At 35.2% G+C, this 17,122-nt stretch overlaps 3 protein-coding genes across 3 annotated transcripts; all 3 read left to right on the top strand.

Annotated features, from left to right (window-relative positions):
- Window positions 1–1,763: 1,763 nt before the first annotated feature.
- LOC100256689 (basic form of pathogenesis-related protein 1) lies at window positions 1,764–2,455 on the top strand. Its single transcript, XM_002273163.4, has one exon. It carries the CDS (start codon window positions 1,833–1,835, stop codon window positions 2,316–2,318), a length of 486 nt encoding a protein of 161 aa, XP_002273199.1. The 5' UTR covers window positions 1,764–1,832; the 3' UTR covers window positions 2,319–2,455.
- A 2,344-nt stretch (window positions 2,456–4,799) lies between these two features.
- On the top strand, window positions 4,800–10,298 carry LOC100246312 (probable E3 ubiquitin-protein ligase ZFP1). The gene is made up of 2 exons (XM_010649699.3): window positions 4,800–6,968; window positions 10,187–10,298. Exon 1 carries the CDS (start codon window positions 4,800–4,802, stop codon window positions 6,183–6,185), a length of 1,386 nt encoding a protein of 461 aa, XP_010648001.3. The 3' UTR covers window positions 6,186–6,968; window positions 10,187–10,298.
- LOC109121552 (protein trichome birefringence-like 13) lies at window positions 9,913–12,469 on the top strand. The gene is made up of 4 exons (XM_019218854.1): window positions 9,913–9,959; window positions 10,187–10,327; window positions 11,305–11,365; window positions 12,206–12,469. Exons 1-4 carry the CDS (start codon window positions 9,913–9,915, stop codon window positions 12,467–12,469), a joined length of 513 nt encoding a protein of 170 aa, XP_019074399.1.
- The last annotated feature ends 4,653 nt before the right edge of the window (window positions 12,470–17,122 follow it).

Below are 17,122 nucleotides of genomic sequence, written 5' to 3'. Positions count from 1 at the left end.
TATTATTATTATTATTATTATTTGGGAGAATTACCCATTAGGGTGGGTTGAGGGTGAAAATAACTTGGAAGGGTAACCCCTGTTGATAAGTCCTCTAAAGTATGGGCTAAAAGTGTGAAAATTCCTCCAAATGCCAGTTTTGTAAAAATACTGATTATATTAACATCAAGACAAAATTAGACATTAAAATTATGGAAAAAATTAAAATAATGCTTCATTTGGTTTATGAGAAAATGTAAGAAAAAAAAATGAAATAAAGTCAAGACCAACTGAACTAGGGTTAGTTAAACTATATGGATTAGTTGAGGTTGATTTATTTTATTTTATGAAAACCAAAACAACATGAATTATAAAAGCCAACATTCATTTATTTATTTATTTTATATACTTTCTTTGTAGCCAAATGAGGGGAAAAAAATTGAATAAACGAAGAAATCTTGTGTAGGGGGCCAAAAAGTAGAGTAACATGATTGATGGAATTGCAAGATATTTCATATTCAAAACTATTAATCTTACGGAAGAAATACAAATGCAAGTTCTCTCCCATTCCCAATATCTAGAAATTGAAATAAGTGTGAAAGAACCCTATAAAGTGAAATCAAAGAAAATAACATTTGTCAAATATAAATATATAAAATACAAGAAAATATTTGACATATGATGACAACTATAGTTCCAAAGTGATGTTGAGGGTACAATGAAGACGATGAACACACCCCGATGATGATGAGAAAATGGAAGCCTTCGATGGACAGGGCACTATGAATGGAAGTACAATTTCTATTCCTTCTTTCTTTTCTAACAAGTTTTATTTTATTTTTAAAATTGACTCAAAGAGCAAATAGGTAAGAAAAAAAAACACTCATTTTTTAGGAATTATCATATCGAGTAACCCTTTCGGTTCATTTTCACCCTCAACCTCTATTAGGTAATTCTCTTTTATTATTTTTGGTGCATGTTGATAATTGTAGACAACAGTGAGATGTCTTCGCCTGACCTATAGAAAATTTATAAATGCATATATAGTTAAAACAAGATTCTCATTTAATTTGAAATAAAACAAGAAATAGTTGTCACAACAAATTTTAGGTCAATTTGGATCAAAAATTGAGAAATTAAAAGCTTATTTTAAAATTAATAAGACTTTTTATATTTGATTGTTTAATTTTGCTTTAAAAAATTATGAATTAAAAAAGAATTTAATATAAAAGTTAGAAAAATATTATTTCTTATATAAACTCTATTTTGACTTATACAAAAATTTCCTCTACATTTAATAACACTTTCAATATCAATATTATTTTTAAAAATTTTTACTCTCACTTTGATTTTAGTTCCTAACTAAAACCTAAAATAAGAATTTATCCCAAACCAGACCTTAGAATTGTAGTTATATATATATATATATATATATATATATATATATATATATATATTTATTTATTTATTTATTATTTTAATCAATAAAAGCTAATAGTATTAGTCGTTCCATTAATTTGAAGGGTTAATTGAAATTTTATAAATCTTCATAAAATAAAATGGTTATAATAACAAATTAAATGACCAAATCCTTATAGTAAAGAGTTAAATCCTGACAAATATTAAAAAATCTAAACAAATCTTCCAAATTTACTCACCAAATCCTGTGAAATCATGTGAGACCGAGGAAACACCATTTAAACCCTTGTGACTTCGTCTGAGATGATGATGTCCTTCGATCCCCTTAAGAAGATAAGAACTTCTTTACCCTAATTTAATCTATAAATAACCTTGAACTAGATCTCCTATTTGACTCGACAACCCTCAAATCCTGTCTTCCCTGAACATAAAAAATGGGGATTCACAAGTTTCTCTTAGCCATTTACATATTAGGTTCAGCCCTGGCTCATTTCTCACTAGCTCAGACCTCCCCCCAAGACTATGTGGACGCCCACAATGCTGCACGGGCACAGGTAGGAGTGCAGCCCATCGCATGGAATGAGACAGTCGCAGCCTACGCCAGGAGATATGCTAGTAGCCGGGTTGCTGCGCATTGCAGCTTGGAGAATTCAGGAGGGCCGTACGGAGAGAACCTTGCTAAAGTGTATGGTACTTCAGTGTCAGGTTCAGATGCAGTCGAGTTTTGGGTAACTGAGAAGCCAAACTATGACTACAACTCCAACTCATGTGTTGGTGGAGAGTGCCTGCACTATACCCAGATTGTTTGGGGTGACTCACTTTATCTTGGGTGTGCTAGCGTTCATTGCAAAAATGGGTGGTGGTTCATCACCTGCAACTATCATCCTCCTGGAAATATGGAGGGGCAGCGTCCTTATTAGTCTATAGCTTTCATGCATGCTTATTGCTTTTCATCAATTAATAAAATAAATATAAAGCTCTTCATTCTCTTTTCTAATATTTGGGAATACAACTTCATATAGATGGGAAACGATTGAACACACAAAGGGTATGTATTGATTCCCACAAGATAAATAACATCACTTGTTTTTATGTATTTTGCTTTCTATTGTGACTTCATACCAAACGGTAGTTCTACCATACTTGAAAACACAAAAACTTCTAAAAAATCCAAGGAAAAAAATATGAAAAAAAATGGGGAAAGAAGAAAATTGAAGGAATTAGTCTTAATATATATAGCAAATAAAGGACAAAATAATAATAATAAAAAAGGTTAGAAAAGTAAAGGTAAATGACCATAGAAGAAAAAGACAGACAAAAGATATAATTGGAAATATGAGATAGTCAAATTTTGTAAATATGACTCATCAACTTCAAGATAATTTGTAAACTTGATAACCTTTGAGGGACTTATGAGGTAAAGAGAATGTGATCCTTTTAGATAATTTTATCCTCAAACTAACCAAATAGTACAATGGGCCTATGAAGTTTAGAATTAGAATAAACTCTAAACATAAACAAAAGAAAATTATTATTATTGCATTATATTAAAATTATATATAAGACCCTCATTATGCAATATTGTCATGTTTCATATCATTGAAGACCATCCTCTCCATTGTTATTGATGTTGATCGAATTCATGCACTTGAAATTCAACCTTGATCTCACATGCATTAAAATTTCCAACTTTGATGTGCCACCTTACTATATGAGTCTATGACCCCTCATATGCATCTAAATTGGTTGTTAGAATTCATGAAAGAGACATCTCCACCTGCCATGGCTGAAATTTGACAAACAATGACAACTTTACCACTTATTTAGAGGCAAAACTAATGTCAAGCAGATGAAAGAAATGTTTTAAAAATTATTTAAAAAAAGAAGAAGTCTGCATGATATTAACATGTTATCCATCAATGCATAGATTGCGTATAAATATAACATGTTATCAATCACTGCATAAACAAAGGAAAATTGTTATTATTGCATTATATTAAAATTATATATAAGACCCTCATTATGCAATATTGTCATTTGTCACATCCATGTTTCATATCATTGAAGACCATCCTCTCCATTGTTATTGATGTTGATCGAATTCATGCACTTGAAATTCAACCTCGATCTCACATGCATTAAAATTTTCAACTTTGATGTGCCACCTTACTATATGAGTCTATGACCCCTCATATGCATCTAAATTGGTTGTTAGAATTCATGAAAGGAACATCTCCACCCGCCATGGCTGAAATTTGACAAACAATGACAACTTTACCACTTATTTAGAGGCAAAACTAATGTCAAGCAGATGAAAGAAATGTTTTAAAAATTATTTAAAAAAAGAAGAAGTCTGCATGATATTAACATGTTATCCATCAATGCATAGATTGTGTATAAATATAACATGTTATCAATCACTGCATAAACAAAGGAAAATTGTTATTATTGCATTATATTAAAATTATATATAAGACCCTCATTGTGCAATATTGTCATGTTTCATATCATTGAAGACCATCCTCTCCATTGTTATTCATGCACTTGAAATTCAACCTTGATCTCACATGCATCAAAATTTCCTACTTTGATGTGCCACCTTACTATGAGTCTATGACTCCTCGTATGCATCTAAATTGGTTGTTAGACTTCATGAAAGGGACATCTCCACCTACCACTTATTTAGAGGTGAAACTAATGTCAAGTCAGATGAAAAAAATGTTTTAAAAATTAAATAAAAAAAAATCATTTTTAATATTATTAAATAATAATAATAATAATAATAGTTAAAGTAATGTTTTTTCAATAAAAGTTGTAAAAATGTTTTTTGGATGAAACTACAAAATCTTTTTTAAAAAATAGGAAATAAATTTGAACTCTTTTTGTGTTTTTTTCTTAAATATTTTTTAAGCTTTTTTTGTAAAATTTATAGTTTTTAATAAATTTGATTTTCTTTGTAAATCTTAGAATAAAATTTGAGACTCTTTTTAATAAAATTGAAGATTTTTTTTTTTAAACGTTAAATTCAATTTGTGAGATACATTTTCAATGAAATTAAAAAAAAAAACTCTCTTCTTTCAATTGGAATTGGAGATATTTTTTTTTTCTAAGGATTATGTAAAAAAATTGTTTTAATAAGAATGAGGTGGGATTTTTTTGAATTAAAGTTGTAAAAATCATTTTAATAATAATAATAATAATAATAATAATAATAATAATAATAAGATTTGGTTTCTAAAAAGTGAAAAGAGAATATTTTTTTCTTTCTATTTCTGAGATGTAAAGTTTTAAACGGTAGAAATATATTAGAATTAGAAGTTTCTATTTTCGCAAGTGTTTCTATTTTCTCAAGTGTTAGTTGTTATAAAGGGTAGATTACCAAATGTTTAGTGTTAGTAGTTATGCCCACCATGTTTTCAGCTCCAGAGAATTCAAGTCATTTTGATGCGCCTCATTTACCTCAGCATTATGATGGCTCTGCTATGTTCTATGGGATTCGCCTTCATCATCCACTCCCAAGTCTTGATATAGCTGTTGCTCCTCGATCCAACATTTATGATCCTTACTCGACCCCTTCGTCTGGATACAGAGGGTTCCCTGTTTCTATGAATCATGGACCATCTGGTCAGCTGCCATCTTCCAGCAATCACGGAGTCATTGGAGTTTCTACATATGATCGAAAGAATTCTCAAGGCATCCAGGGGAATTTTCAGTATTTTAACGGCTTTGCAAGCTCTAGTTCTTCGGCTCCCCCTTTCAATACAAGGCATCTTGAATTCGGGGTTCCCGTGATGGATTCTGCATCTTTTGCCTTTGCCCAGCCGCAGTACAGAGGGAATAATGCTCCTTCAATCATGGAAGTAGGATCTCACAGAAGTGTGAGGAACAGATCAGGTGGTGTTGGGCTGGATTCTGTTCTGGCACATAATCATTACCATTTGGTGCAAGGAAACTATATTGGCCATCCTTTTCAGCCTTCTGGCGATCCCTGGGTTGACCAACAATCAGGCAATAATGGTAGTGGTGGGGGAACTTTGGCCTGGAATCATGGACCTGCTTTACCTTATTTGCATGGGAGCAACATCAGTGGAGGTTCTAGAGAGGCTGGGAATGTGGGTATACAGGGATATCATGATACATCTAGTGGCAGAAGTTCCACAGATTACCTTCAACCTCCTGTCCTTCACCGGCACCATAATCTTCATTATCCACCACCACCACCACCTATGCAAGGGGCAAGAAGCCATTTCCACCCTCAAGTAGTGGCATCTTCGTATAGACTTGCCACGATTAGTTCACGTAGTCCTGTGCCTCCTCAGGTCGGTGTAGAGGCAGGGCACAGGCATCCAGGACCTGTTCCACCTACTTGGATCAGGATAGATCGATCTCATCGAGGGGGAGTCGCACCTGAGGCAACATCGAGACATGGTAATCTGCCTTACTTGAGAACGCTCCCAGAAGAAGAAGTTGCCATACTAGATCTTTCAGCATCTTATCAAGTAGGGGAAGTAAGCACAGGGCTTTCAGAGGAATCCATTACAAATTGTCTAAAAACTAGAACTTATATATCTTCAACTTGTCTGAATCTGGAAGAGGGTGCAAGTATGGATCAGGAAAATGATTCTTGCATTATATGCCAGGAGGAGTATGAGAATGAAGAGAAGATTGGATTTCTTGATTGTGGGCATGAGTACCATGCAGATTGCTTGAAGAAGTGGGTGCTGGTGAAGAATGTCTGCCCCCTCTGCAGAGCCCCAGCGATGACCCCAAAAAAGAAGGATGTATAGAGGAGAGACGATGGTTGAAAGCTTATTCAGTAACTTGGCTTGATGTGAAATACACCATGTAGTGTTGTAATGTTGACTTCAATATCTTGTGCTTTACCTTCAGATTGTTTGGACTGTGCCAACCAATAAATGTTGATGCAATTTAAGATTAGTATACAGCCTTTATGGGTTGATGAATCTGTGTATTTTGTTCATGCTGAGATTCTCTTTTTATTGTCACTTCCTGTTAATGATAACGTCGGTTCCATGGTGCCTTTAATGGCATCTTCATATCCCCTTTAATGCTTTATTGTTACAATGATTAAGACACGATTTTTATAGTTCCTCTATTTAATAATTAAATATAGAGTCCGATCTTGATGTTCAATCCTCTAGCTGCGCCATCCGAACGCTTCTCACTCCTCCTCCTGCTCCACCTCTCTCCTCTGCCTCGCCTCTCCCTTCCTCGTCCACTCTCCCTTCAAATCCTATGTTTCTCCTCATAACCACCAAAACCTCCAATTCAAACGTAGCGATTCCTCTGGAACTCCGATCTTGGTTGAGCCGTACGATTATTCGGATGGGATTTGGATCTATGATCCCGGTGTGAGATCTGCGCCGTATGATCACACATGTAAGGAGATTTTCAAGGGATGGAATTGCATTGCCAGTAATAAATCCAATGGTTTGGATATTATCAAGTGGCGTTGGAAGCCCAAAGGCTGTGATCTTCCTCGATTTGATCCGGTTCGATTTTTGGAGCGGTTCAGGAACACCATCGCTGTACTCTCTTTCACTTGAAAAGTAAATTGCCTCTCTTTTGATTTCTTGGAAAATAAAAAAGAAATTATAGGCCAGTTTGGTGGCATAAATGGAAAATAAAACAGAACCGAAAAGTTGCTGATACGATTTCAAGAACTGTTTTTGAAAACATTTTATATTTATTTTTCACTCATTCTTTTCGAATTTGTTAAAATGCATTGCTTGAAAACAATAAAAATGAATTTGTTCATTCTTTTGTCTTCAAAAATGCCACAGCGCCTGTAATTTTTAATGTCTGTGCTTTGCATTGTTTTGGCCAAGTGACTCGCTTAAAAGTAAGGTAGATATTGTTTTCTATTGAACTGGGTAGACAGGCATTTCTCCTTTCTGTGGGGTTGCAGGATGAAAATGATTAGACTTTAAATTATTGATTCTTTTAGTTTCCTGTAGTTTCTTGGCCTCCAAACATGTGAAGGGAATTGAGAAATTGAATACTGCTTGTTTGTAAAATATTTGGTTACAAGCTTGGGTCATGTGCAATTCAGCATAATCATCATAGTTTTGAAGCAATCATGTAATTTTAAACCTTGGTTGAACCTGAAAATGAAAGATTGGGTAAATTGGAGCCAATTGGAAAAAGGGTTTGTTTTCCATTGATTTGCCTTTATCAGGTTCAAACAAAATTTAGGAATGTCATTTGTAGAAAGGCTTCATATTAGAAATGTAATATTGTTGCTAAATACTTATTTTTCTCCTTTTATTCTTTTGGTTTACTTTCTGGTTATGGGGGAAAATGGATTATTTGTATGCTAATCTTCTTTTTGAAGCAGTTGTACTTTTATGGGATTCATTCCGATTGCTGTTAATGCAGACTGAATATGTAATTCTCATTTATTAAACTAAAAATTGTTCACAAACTTTTTGTTCAAGAATAAGATTGTGACTAGGAATTGGATAGGTGAATATGTCTGTTCTCTAGATATAACTAAGAATTTGGATAGGTGAACATGTGTGTGTGGTCCCTGTATGACCTGCCTAAGCATAAGATTGTTAAAGTTACCAAAATGTGTGTGTGGTCCCTGTATGTGCTTCTCCTCTATAGACCATTATGGAAGCTACCATTTCTGCCTTGGTGGATTTCTTTCATAATAACATTTAGAAAAAGGAAAACATGATGCTCCATGTTTTCTATTTAAATATCCTAATTCTATTTGGACATGATTCTCAAAGAAGCAACCACTGAACGTTATTTTGATTGTATTGCTTTGTGGGAACATATATCCTACAAGGGTGTGTTTAATGTGTTGAGTAATCATTTCCCTTTCATAAGGAGCTAGAAACTTAATTTCCTAGTCTCATATCTTTACTGGACTGGTGATTGAATTATCTATGATGGATTAGAAGGGAAATCTCCAATGTTTTAGTCTAGTAGGATGGGTAGGTCCAAATAAAATCCTCCTGAGAGTATGTCAACTTGATGTAGAGAATTTTGAATGCTACAGTACTGTTTCCAGTTAAGTCATGCTAGAATGTTGATAGAAAGAGGCTAACTATCTCAGATTTGAAGAACTGGGAATGGCATAAGAATCCGATTTGTCAACCTGTAGTCTATCATCAAGTGTAGATATTGTGGAATTGGAAGGATGCCCATCTAGGTGAGTATATAGCTTATCTCACTGACCTCAAGAATCCTTCTGTTTTTTTTTTTTTTTGGTGTACAATCAGTTGCATATTGAGTTCCAAAGTACATTGACTTCGATATAGTTCTAAGTGCACTGGTTTGTGTTCCTCTAAAACATGCCTCTTTGGACTGAATCAGGGATTAGTCCTGTTGCCCAAAACCCTAATAGGAGTAGTGCTGCAGATACCTATAGTGATTCAATTTTTTTTTTTTTTTTTAAAAAGCACAAAAATTGGCTTGATTTTATAGTATAGTTTTAATCAAATTCAACTAAATTTGTGATGGTGGAAAACCTTTCATATGCTTTTGAATAAAAATTTAAAATAAGATATTTAGAACTCAATAATCTAGTTGACCTCTTGTGCATTTGATATATTAAATGAGACCCATCAATTAGTGATCTCTGATGGTGGAGGGCAAGTATCTGTTGAAGACATGATTTCCTAAATGTAATGAAGGTGTGTCATTGGTTGAAGTTTGTTTAACAGATAATTATGCATATTCAAAATGCACAGGTTCTTGGTTTCCCTTAAAACAGGCCATAAAGAGCAAAAAGCTTCATGATGCGCTGTATAATTAGTAGATCAATTGCACTAAAATAATTGCATGATCGGCTAGGATTTTCCCTATGTTTCAAACCCTTGTGGGGGAATTGGGGATATCCTTATATGACAATTTTTTAGATGTAATTTTAATTAATTTGACCAAATTTATGAATGGTCGAAAACTTTACAACCTGTTTCTATTAGGAGTTTAAATCAGATATTTAAAACTCAATGTATCTAGTCCTAATTACTGATGAGCTCTAAAACTTGGAGTTCACATAATCAAATGATTCCTTGATGCTCATGAGATGATGGTTCCCTATTTGTGGTAATGGAAAAAGTGTTGTGAAAACCTGTATCTTAGTATTTGAAGTAGAGACTTTTTATTGAAATTGTGTTCAGCTTGGAAAAAAACTTTTTCTAAGTTTGTGGCCTATGAATTTGGAAGTGATAGTGATTACATTTCTATGCATTAATTGGTTCAACCCCAAACAATTCAGAACCAGAAAATTTTGACATGGATGAAGAAAAGCTTGATTTATTCTAGAGGGCATGTTATTTTCTACATTGTATTAATGGAGTTCTGACTGCTGGTACAAAAATAATTGGGGTTCAGTCAAATCTGAAGGCATTGGATGTAAAGCAGTTACCATTGGCAATTTTAGATATTATTCTTTAAAGTGAAGTCCTCTGCCAGGATGAGTCATTTAGTTTAAGCTTCATGATAATCATGTGCTGGTGAATCATTATTGATGCGGGCATGATGTCATCTGGCACATTCTTTGAACTCCTGTTTCCCCAGTCTGGGTTAGTGCTGTAGATCATGTAGTCACTGCGGATGCTGTTTCCCTCTTTTCCTTTAGGATGTCACATAAATGAGATTGTCTGGAATTTCACTGATGGTGTTTAGTTGGGTTCATTTTGACTTTTGAGCATTGGTTTTGGATTTGTTGATTTTGTGTCTTGCTATATATATATTTTTTTCTCTTCTACTGCACTGTTATGGAGGCTTGCTTCACTCCTATCTCATGTAGGTGGTCAGCTGATGCTAATGGTGGCACATTAGAATCACTTGGATATAAAGAGGGTTTTCGAGTTGATGTTGATATCCCAGATGGTACATGGGCCGAGGCTCCAAGCTTCCATGATATTCTTATCTTTAACACAGGACACTGGTAATATTGTTTTTCCCCTGAAACCCCATATTCTGTAGTTTCCATTGACAACTTAGGCTAGATTTTTAATGTGAATTATATTTTGCTTTATGAAGGTGGCAAATGTATGTATCTGGCTGCATACTTAGTAAATTTCATTGAAAGCACCTGGGGAGCATGAAACTAGCATGGTGGGACAGAAATGTTTGTCATTTGGGCTCTAGACCCTTCCTTTTTTCAGTTAAAAGAACCTGGCATATTCTGTGTATGGTTCCTTCAATGCTCAGTACAGAAATGTTTGTTTTTCAAGATTCTGGCTGTGATATAAGATGAAAACCCTTCTAAATCAACTATTCACATTAGGCATGGTAAAATTTGTTTTACCAGAGGATGTTAGAGACTGATCTAAACACTCATTTTCAAGTAGTTGCAGAATGTGGAGACTGTTTTGCAGCCATAATTCTGTAAACCAGCATTTGACCACTCTGAAAATTCTCTCATAAGATACAGTTTTTACATTTGCACAAGTATGGGAAAATGGCAAGGCATGATTTGTGTTCTCAAACCCAAGCAGTAGGGAGGCATCAATGCTTGTCTTGTTAGTACACTTGAATTCATTTTTGTTCTTAAAATTCTTGCCTCTGTTTAAACTGTGATATGACTACTTGTTTTATTGGCTTATATGAGTTTCTTCTTTTGTGGATAAATAATTTAAGTATTATCTTAGAGGAAAAGTTGTGAAATAATCTAAGAACTGATCACATGTCACATATTAGGGGTGCAGACCTGAGCCTAGATGGATGAAGAGATTTGGCAGTGCCAAAAATGCCACATTCTTTACTATGGAGTGTTAATTTTCTTAATTTTTATATTTACATTTTTGATAGATCTCATTTGTGGAGAGAAGAATCGTTCAGTATTATGAGTGTCATTGAACATTGTGTTGGTAGGTGATGGTTTGATCTCAAGATAATAGTTTCTACGCTCTACATTACCAGTTGGCCAAGGTTTGGGAAAGTTTATGGTTTTACAGGCCAGGAAGTAGTGTTTGGTTTGCTGGTTAAATGATTGGGCCTGCAATTTAGGGAAATGCTTGTTGTAATTTCTTAACAAGGAAAACTTACGATTTTAGTGATAGGGAGGTGAGGTTAAGATAGGTTAGAGTATCTTGGTTAAAAAGTTGCTTATACTTATTGAAAGGGTCGATCTTGTGAAAAGTTCACGTAATGATTCACCAAATTAAAAGGAACAATTAAACAAAATGACAAAATAAGAAGAACCTAGACAATCATGTCTGTGATGCTCAATCTTCAAACTAGAACTTTCATATTTCCATTAATCAAACTCTAAGCTCATTTTGGTGAATAACATCTTGTTTGGACTCCTGAAAACTTTCTAGGCTAGCAAAAGAATCTTATACGAACAAAATTAACCAAGATTTATATGAAATTGAGTTTCTTTAATTCCTGATGGGCTGGTTTGGAACCCAAGAAAACACTTATAATTGAAATTGAAGTAGATACTCATCAAAAACAAAAACCTAAAGAAAATAGAATTGAAATAGAAATTTCTTGAATTAAGTAATTTCCAGCTAAGAAGACTTTCTAAATTTTAAATAAGATTCAAGGAAGCGCTATAGACTCATAAGCAAGGAACTACTAAGAACACCGGACAGTCATAATCTTAAAAATTGCTTAAATTCATGCCCATCTGGATTTTCTCTTTCTGGTCAACAAATGACCACATTAGTTGGTTTGAGGGAAATTTCTCCCCTATTACATTCATTCCTCTTATGGGCTTTTCCCCATATGTTATCATGTCCTTCCTGCTACTCGGAGTTTGAAGGGTCGTATTTTTTCCAATACCACCAAGGTTGTAAGTTCCAGTGTTGTCTTTCAGGTTGAAGAGCTCTTCTCTTTGAAGAACAATGGGACAAATGTGGAGACACGCCTCGTGAACCAGCACCTATACAAGGCCTTGAAAGGCTCTGATTTCCATATTTTGGAGATAACCCGGATGAACGAGTTTAGAGCAGATGCCCATCCCTCCACAGCTGGCGAAAAGAAGCATGACGATTGTATGGACTGGTGCCTACCAGGAACTACGGATACTTGGAATGACTTGTTCATAACGCATCTAAACAATATCAAGTTTCAAAACTGAGATTCATATCATCCCCAAATTGCATTTTCTTATTAATTAGTTGTTTGAATATTCTTCTGGCACTGATTCACAGGTGGGTTTTGTCTGAGGTTAGGTTGGTTTGTTTTAAAGGTAAATGTTGGATGATAGCATTAAAGGCTCATTGTTGTACCTAAGGATTAAAATATCTGGATATATCCTCCATTTAACTATGATATATCCAATTTGAGAAGATGTATCCGTTAACCAATATTTTTAGATATTTTATCAATTTTTTGATTTTTTCTTGTTTCAAACAATATTTCTAGATATTTTATCGACATTTAATTGATTTTTCCATACAAGTTTTGCTTTTTTTATTATTAAATAAATAAATTATAATTATTTTATTTTTATATTTGATTTAATTTAATGCCAAAAATATAAAAACATAATTTTCTTTTTTATATAATCTATATATTTATTAAATATAATAAAAATAAATATTAAAAAAATGATGCATATATTATTATTTATTTGATATCATTGAGTACATTTAAATTAAAATGGATCATAATTTTAATATTAAATATATTTTAAAATTAGACATATTATTATAATAATGTTATAAAATAATTTAAAATGCAATTTAATAATAAATGTATATTTATAAAATTTATATTTTTTATCCATATTATTATCAAATATGACAAATTATATATATATATATATATATATATATATATATATATATATATATATTAAAAATAACTTAAAATATCTATTTTTACTTATATAATTTGATTTTTTTTTTATATTTTTCAGAATTTTTATTAATTTTTATGATATTTTGTGTCAAAATATCTGTTATGCTTTTGATCTATATGATATATTTATAAAATCGAAGTATTGATATATTAGTAATTACCGATATTTTAATCATTCGTTATAATCATTTAAATTATCTGACATTGATGGCAAGGGCTGTGTGGACCTCCACTTCTTAAAAATTTCCAATTTTCTTCCTTCGGTTTCTGATTGTGGCCGTTGATTCCGTTAACTTTGCTCAAATTTGAAATTTCAACCCCAACAAAGAATGAAGTCAGATGGCTATCTCCAAACTTGATGCGAACAGCTGGTAAACGACACCGTGAGGAGAACCATGTTAGTGATGCGGTGCGTTTCATGCAAACCAGAAAAGTGATGCGGTGCGTTTTATGCGAAAGGAATGGATAGGCACGCCAGCTAGCACTTATTTCATTTCTTTCTGTCATTTCCTTATCTTTTCCTTTCTTCATTTCTGTTATTCCTGTGAGAAGCGGCTTAACGATATTCTCGGGAGTTTGTTAGAGAAGTTATTGCAATTTGTTATAGAGATAGTATATGAGTGTGAGAGAGATGAAGGGTCAGGGATGTTGTGGGAATTGTGTGAATTGCTCATCTCCTCTCTGCTCTGTTATCTTTCATATTGTCATCAATAAGATTGCCTATTCTCTCTCCATCCGCCTCTCTTCTTCTTCTTATGTCGCATTTCATTTAAGTTTGCATCAGTTGGTATCAGAGTCGACGTTTCTTCGCTTGTGGAAGGAACGATGGCAGAAGCAACTCGTTCACAGGAAGTCAGACGCGAAATGCTTGAGATGATGAAAGAGTTCGAAAGTAAACAGGAGTTGTGGCGTCGCGAATCAAAAGAAAAAGCTGTCAAATCTTTTGCTGATCTCAAAAGTTTGATCGGAGGCTTGAGCCTTCAGAACCAGGAGGTGATGACCAATAGGGGAGAAGAACGTAGGTGGGAGAATCAACTCGGTCATTCGACCAAGGTGGACTTTCCAAAGTTTAATGGAGGTGGATTAGATGGTTGGTTACTTCGGGTGGAGTATTTCTTCGAAGTCGATCGGACTCCTCCGGAAGCTAGAGTGCGCCTGGCAGCTCTTCACTTAGAGGGAAAAGCGATCCAGTGGCATCAGGGTTATATTAAGTGTAGAGGTAATGAAGCCTACCTTGATTGGTCTGAATATGTCATTGCTTTGAATGCTAGATTTGGGCAACATGTTTTTGATGATCCGATTGCGGATCTGCGCAATTTAAGGCAAACAGGTTCACTGCAGAGCTATATGGATGAATTTGATGAATTGTATCCTAGAGCTGATATCAAAGAATCCCATGCCTTAAGTTTTTTCTTGTCTGGTTTGATTGATGAACTCCAGATGCCCGTTCGAATGTTCAAACCACAAACACTTGCTGATGCTTACTCTCTGGCCAGATTACAAGAAATAGCAGTAGCCGCTTTGTAGAACAAACCAAAACCAGTCTCCAAAGGACCTAGCCTATACTCACCCACCACTAACCATTACCACAAAGCCACGCCAATCACCTCTATTTCCCAAAATGCTACCAACCTCAGTAACACCACTTTCCCGAAAACTACAAATGCCGGACTGCTACCCTTACCACCATCAACCAATATACCTAAAACCAATCCTGGAATCACCACTAGAAACCATCGAAATTTCTCTAACAGAGACCTAGACGAGCGTCGGGCTAAGGGTTTATGTTTCTGGTGTGATGAGAAATTTACTCCTGGCCATAAATGCAAAAGGAAACAACTGTATGTTATGCAGATTCAGGTGGAGACAGATGGTGAGGGGCCTGAAGGGAATTTACAAATGGAAGGCTTGGGTGAGGAGGATGAACAGATTCAGCTGTCTCTTAATGCTCTTATGAGCAATGAAGACTCACAAACTATGACCTTGAATGGAAATTACAAGGGGCGCTCCTTATTTGTGCTAATAGACTTAGGAAGCTCTCATAATTTCCTGAGTTCTAAGGTGGCAAAAAGGGTTGACTGTTGTTGGCAGAAGGCTAGAGGGATAAGGGTGACCGTAGCAAATGGGCACGAACTTCACTGTACAGCTCTATGTTCAGACTTCAGGTGGAGAATGCAAGGGCAAGAATTTATTGCGGAGGTTTATGTTCTGCCTCTGGAGACTTATGATCTTATCTTGGGAACTCAATGGCTTGCCACTCTGGGAGATATCTCGTGGAACTTTAATACATTGTAGATGGGTTTTGAATTAAATGGCAAACCATATCTCTTGCAGGGCAAAAATAAGCTTCAGGAGAGGATGTCACCTTGGGCAGATAAGCTAAAAGGCTTGGTAGAACAGCCTGGCTTGTTTGCAATACAGGACCTTTCAGATGCCACTCTCTGGGCTATTCAGGTGGCTGAAAACACTCATTTAGAGGAAACTCTCACCCCGCAACAGCAGGAGGAGTTGCAAAAAATGTTGCAGGCTTTTGCGGACGTCTTTGAAGAGCCCACAGGATTGCCCCCGGTCCGGGATTATGATCACCAGATTGATTTAAAGGATGAAGCGGGACCAATTAATTGCAGACCTTACAGGTATGCTGCAGTGCAGAAAGATGCTATTGAGAAACTGATTGGTGAAATGTTACATGTAGGAGTAATTAGACAAAGCAGGAGCCCTTACGCAAGTCCGGTGGTTCTAGTAAAAAAGAAGGATGGATCATGGAGATTATGTGTTGATTACAGAGCTTTGAACCAAGTTACTGTCAAGGACAAATTTCCAATACCTGTTATTGAAGAACTTCTTGAAGAATTGGGAGGTTCAACAATTTTCTCCAAAATTGACCTACGCTCTGGCTATTGGCAAATCAGAATGCATGAACCTGATGTGCTAAAAACTGCCTTCAAGACACATGAGGGCCACTACGAATTTTTGGTGATGCCTTTTGGCCTCACGAATGCTCCATCCACCTTCCAGAGCCTTATGAACAATATCTTCCAACCCTATCTTCGGAAGTTCATTCTAGTGTTTTTTGATGACATTTTAATATACAGCAGAAGCTTCTCTGACCACATACATCATTTGAGTATTGCCTTGCAGGTCTTACGGGAGAATTTGCTTTATGCCAAGAGCAACAAATGTTTCTTTGGCCACTCTAGTATTGAGTATCTGGGCCATGTGATTTCCAGCGGGGGAGTTTATACTGATCCTCAAAAAGTTGCTGCTGTTAGAGACTGGCCAACTCCCATTACACTTAAGCAACTTCGTGGCTTTCTCGGCCTCACGGGGTACTATAGGCGGTTTGTAAAGGATTATGGAAAAATTGCAAAGCCACTGACAGATCTGCTTAAAAAGGACGCTTTTCACTGGACAGAGGGAAGTAATCAAGCTTTCATGGCTTTGAAACAGGCGATGATAACCGCACCAGTGCTTGCCCTGCCAAATTTTTCAAAGGAGTTCATAATAGAAACAGATGCTTCTGGTCAGGGTATTGGAGCAGTCCTAATGCAAGAAGGACATCCCATTGCATACATCAGCAAGGCCTTATCTGACAGGTTTCAAACCTTATCCACTTATGAAAAAGAGATGTTGGCTATTCTTATGGCCATCAAAAAGTGGGAGTCATATCTGGTAGATCGCCATTTTGTAATCAAAACAGACCACCAGAGTCTGAAATATCTTCTTGAACAGCGAGTAACTACACCTACTCAGCAAGCTTGGGTTGCCAAGCTTATGCAATACGATTACGAAATTCGCTATAAGCAAGGAAAAGAGAATGTTGCTGTGGATGCTTTGTCTAGAATCCAACCAGCAGAGTTGTTTGTTCTATCTACAACAATTTTAAACACTCAGTTGTATGACTTGATTAAAGAATCTTGGGGTGTAG

The sequence above is a fragment of the Vitis vinifera genome, chromosome 3 (genome assembly GCF_030704535.1).
Source record: "Vitis vinifera cultivar Pinot Noir 40024 chromosome 3, ASM3070453v1".
Taxonomy (NCBI): domain Eukaryota; kingdom Viridiplantae; phylum Streptophyta; class Magnoliopsida; order Vitales; family Vitaceae; genus Vitis; species Vitis vinifera.
The sequence above is the reverse complement of the archived record's forward strand: the minus strand, read 5'-3'. Positions and strand labels throughout refer to the sequence as shown.

What these genes read in the sequence shown, in the direction of transcription:
- LOC100256689 (XM_002273163.4), top strand. Translation starts at nt 1,833, where the DNA reads ATGGGGATTCACAAGTTTCTCTTAGCCATTTACATATTAGGTTCAGCC.
- LOC100246312 (XM_010649699.3), top strand. Translation starts at nt 4,800, where the DNA reads ATGCCCACCATGTTTTCAGCTCCAGAGAATTCAAGTCATTTTGATGCG.
- LOC109121552 (XM_019218854.1), top strand. Translation starts at nt 9,913, where the DNA reads ATGATGTCATCTGGCACATTCTTTGAACTCCTGTTTCCCCAGTCTGG. An exon ending in ATCTTTAACACAGGACACTG is followed by an intron (nt 10,328 to 11,304) that starts GTAATATTGTTT and finishes CTACATTACCAG; the next exon opens with TTGGCCAAGGTTTGGGAAAG. An exon ending in AAGTAGTGTTTGGTTTGCTG is followed by an intron (nt 11,366 to 12,205) that starts GTTAAATGATTG and finishes GTTGTCTTTCAG; the next exon opens with GTTGAAGAGCTCTTCTCTTT.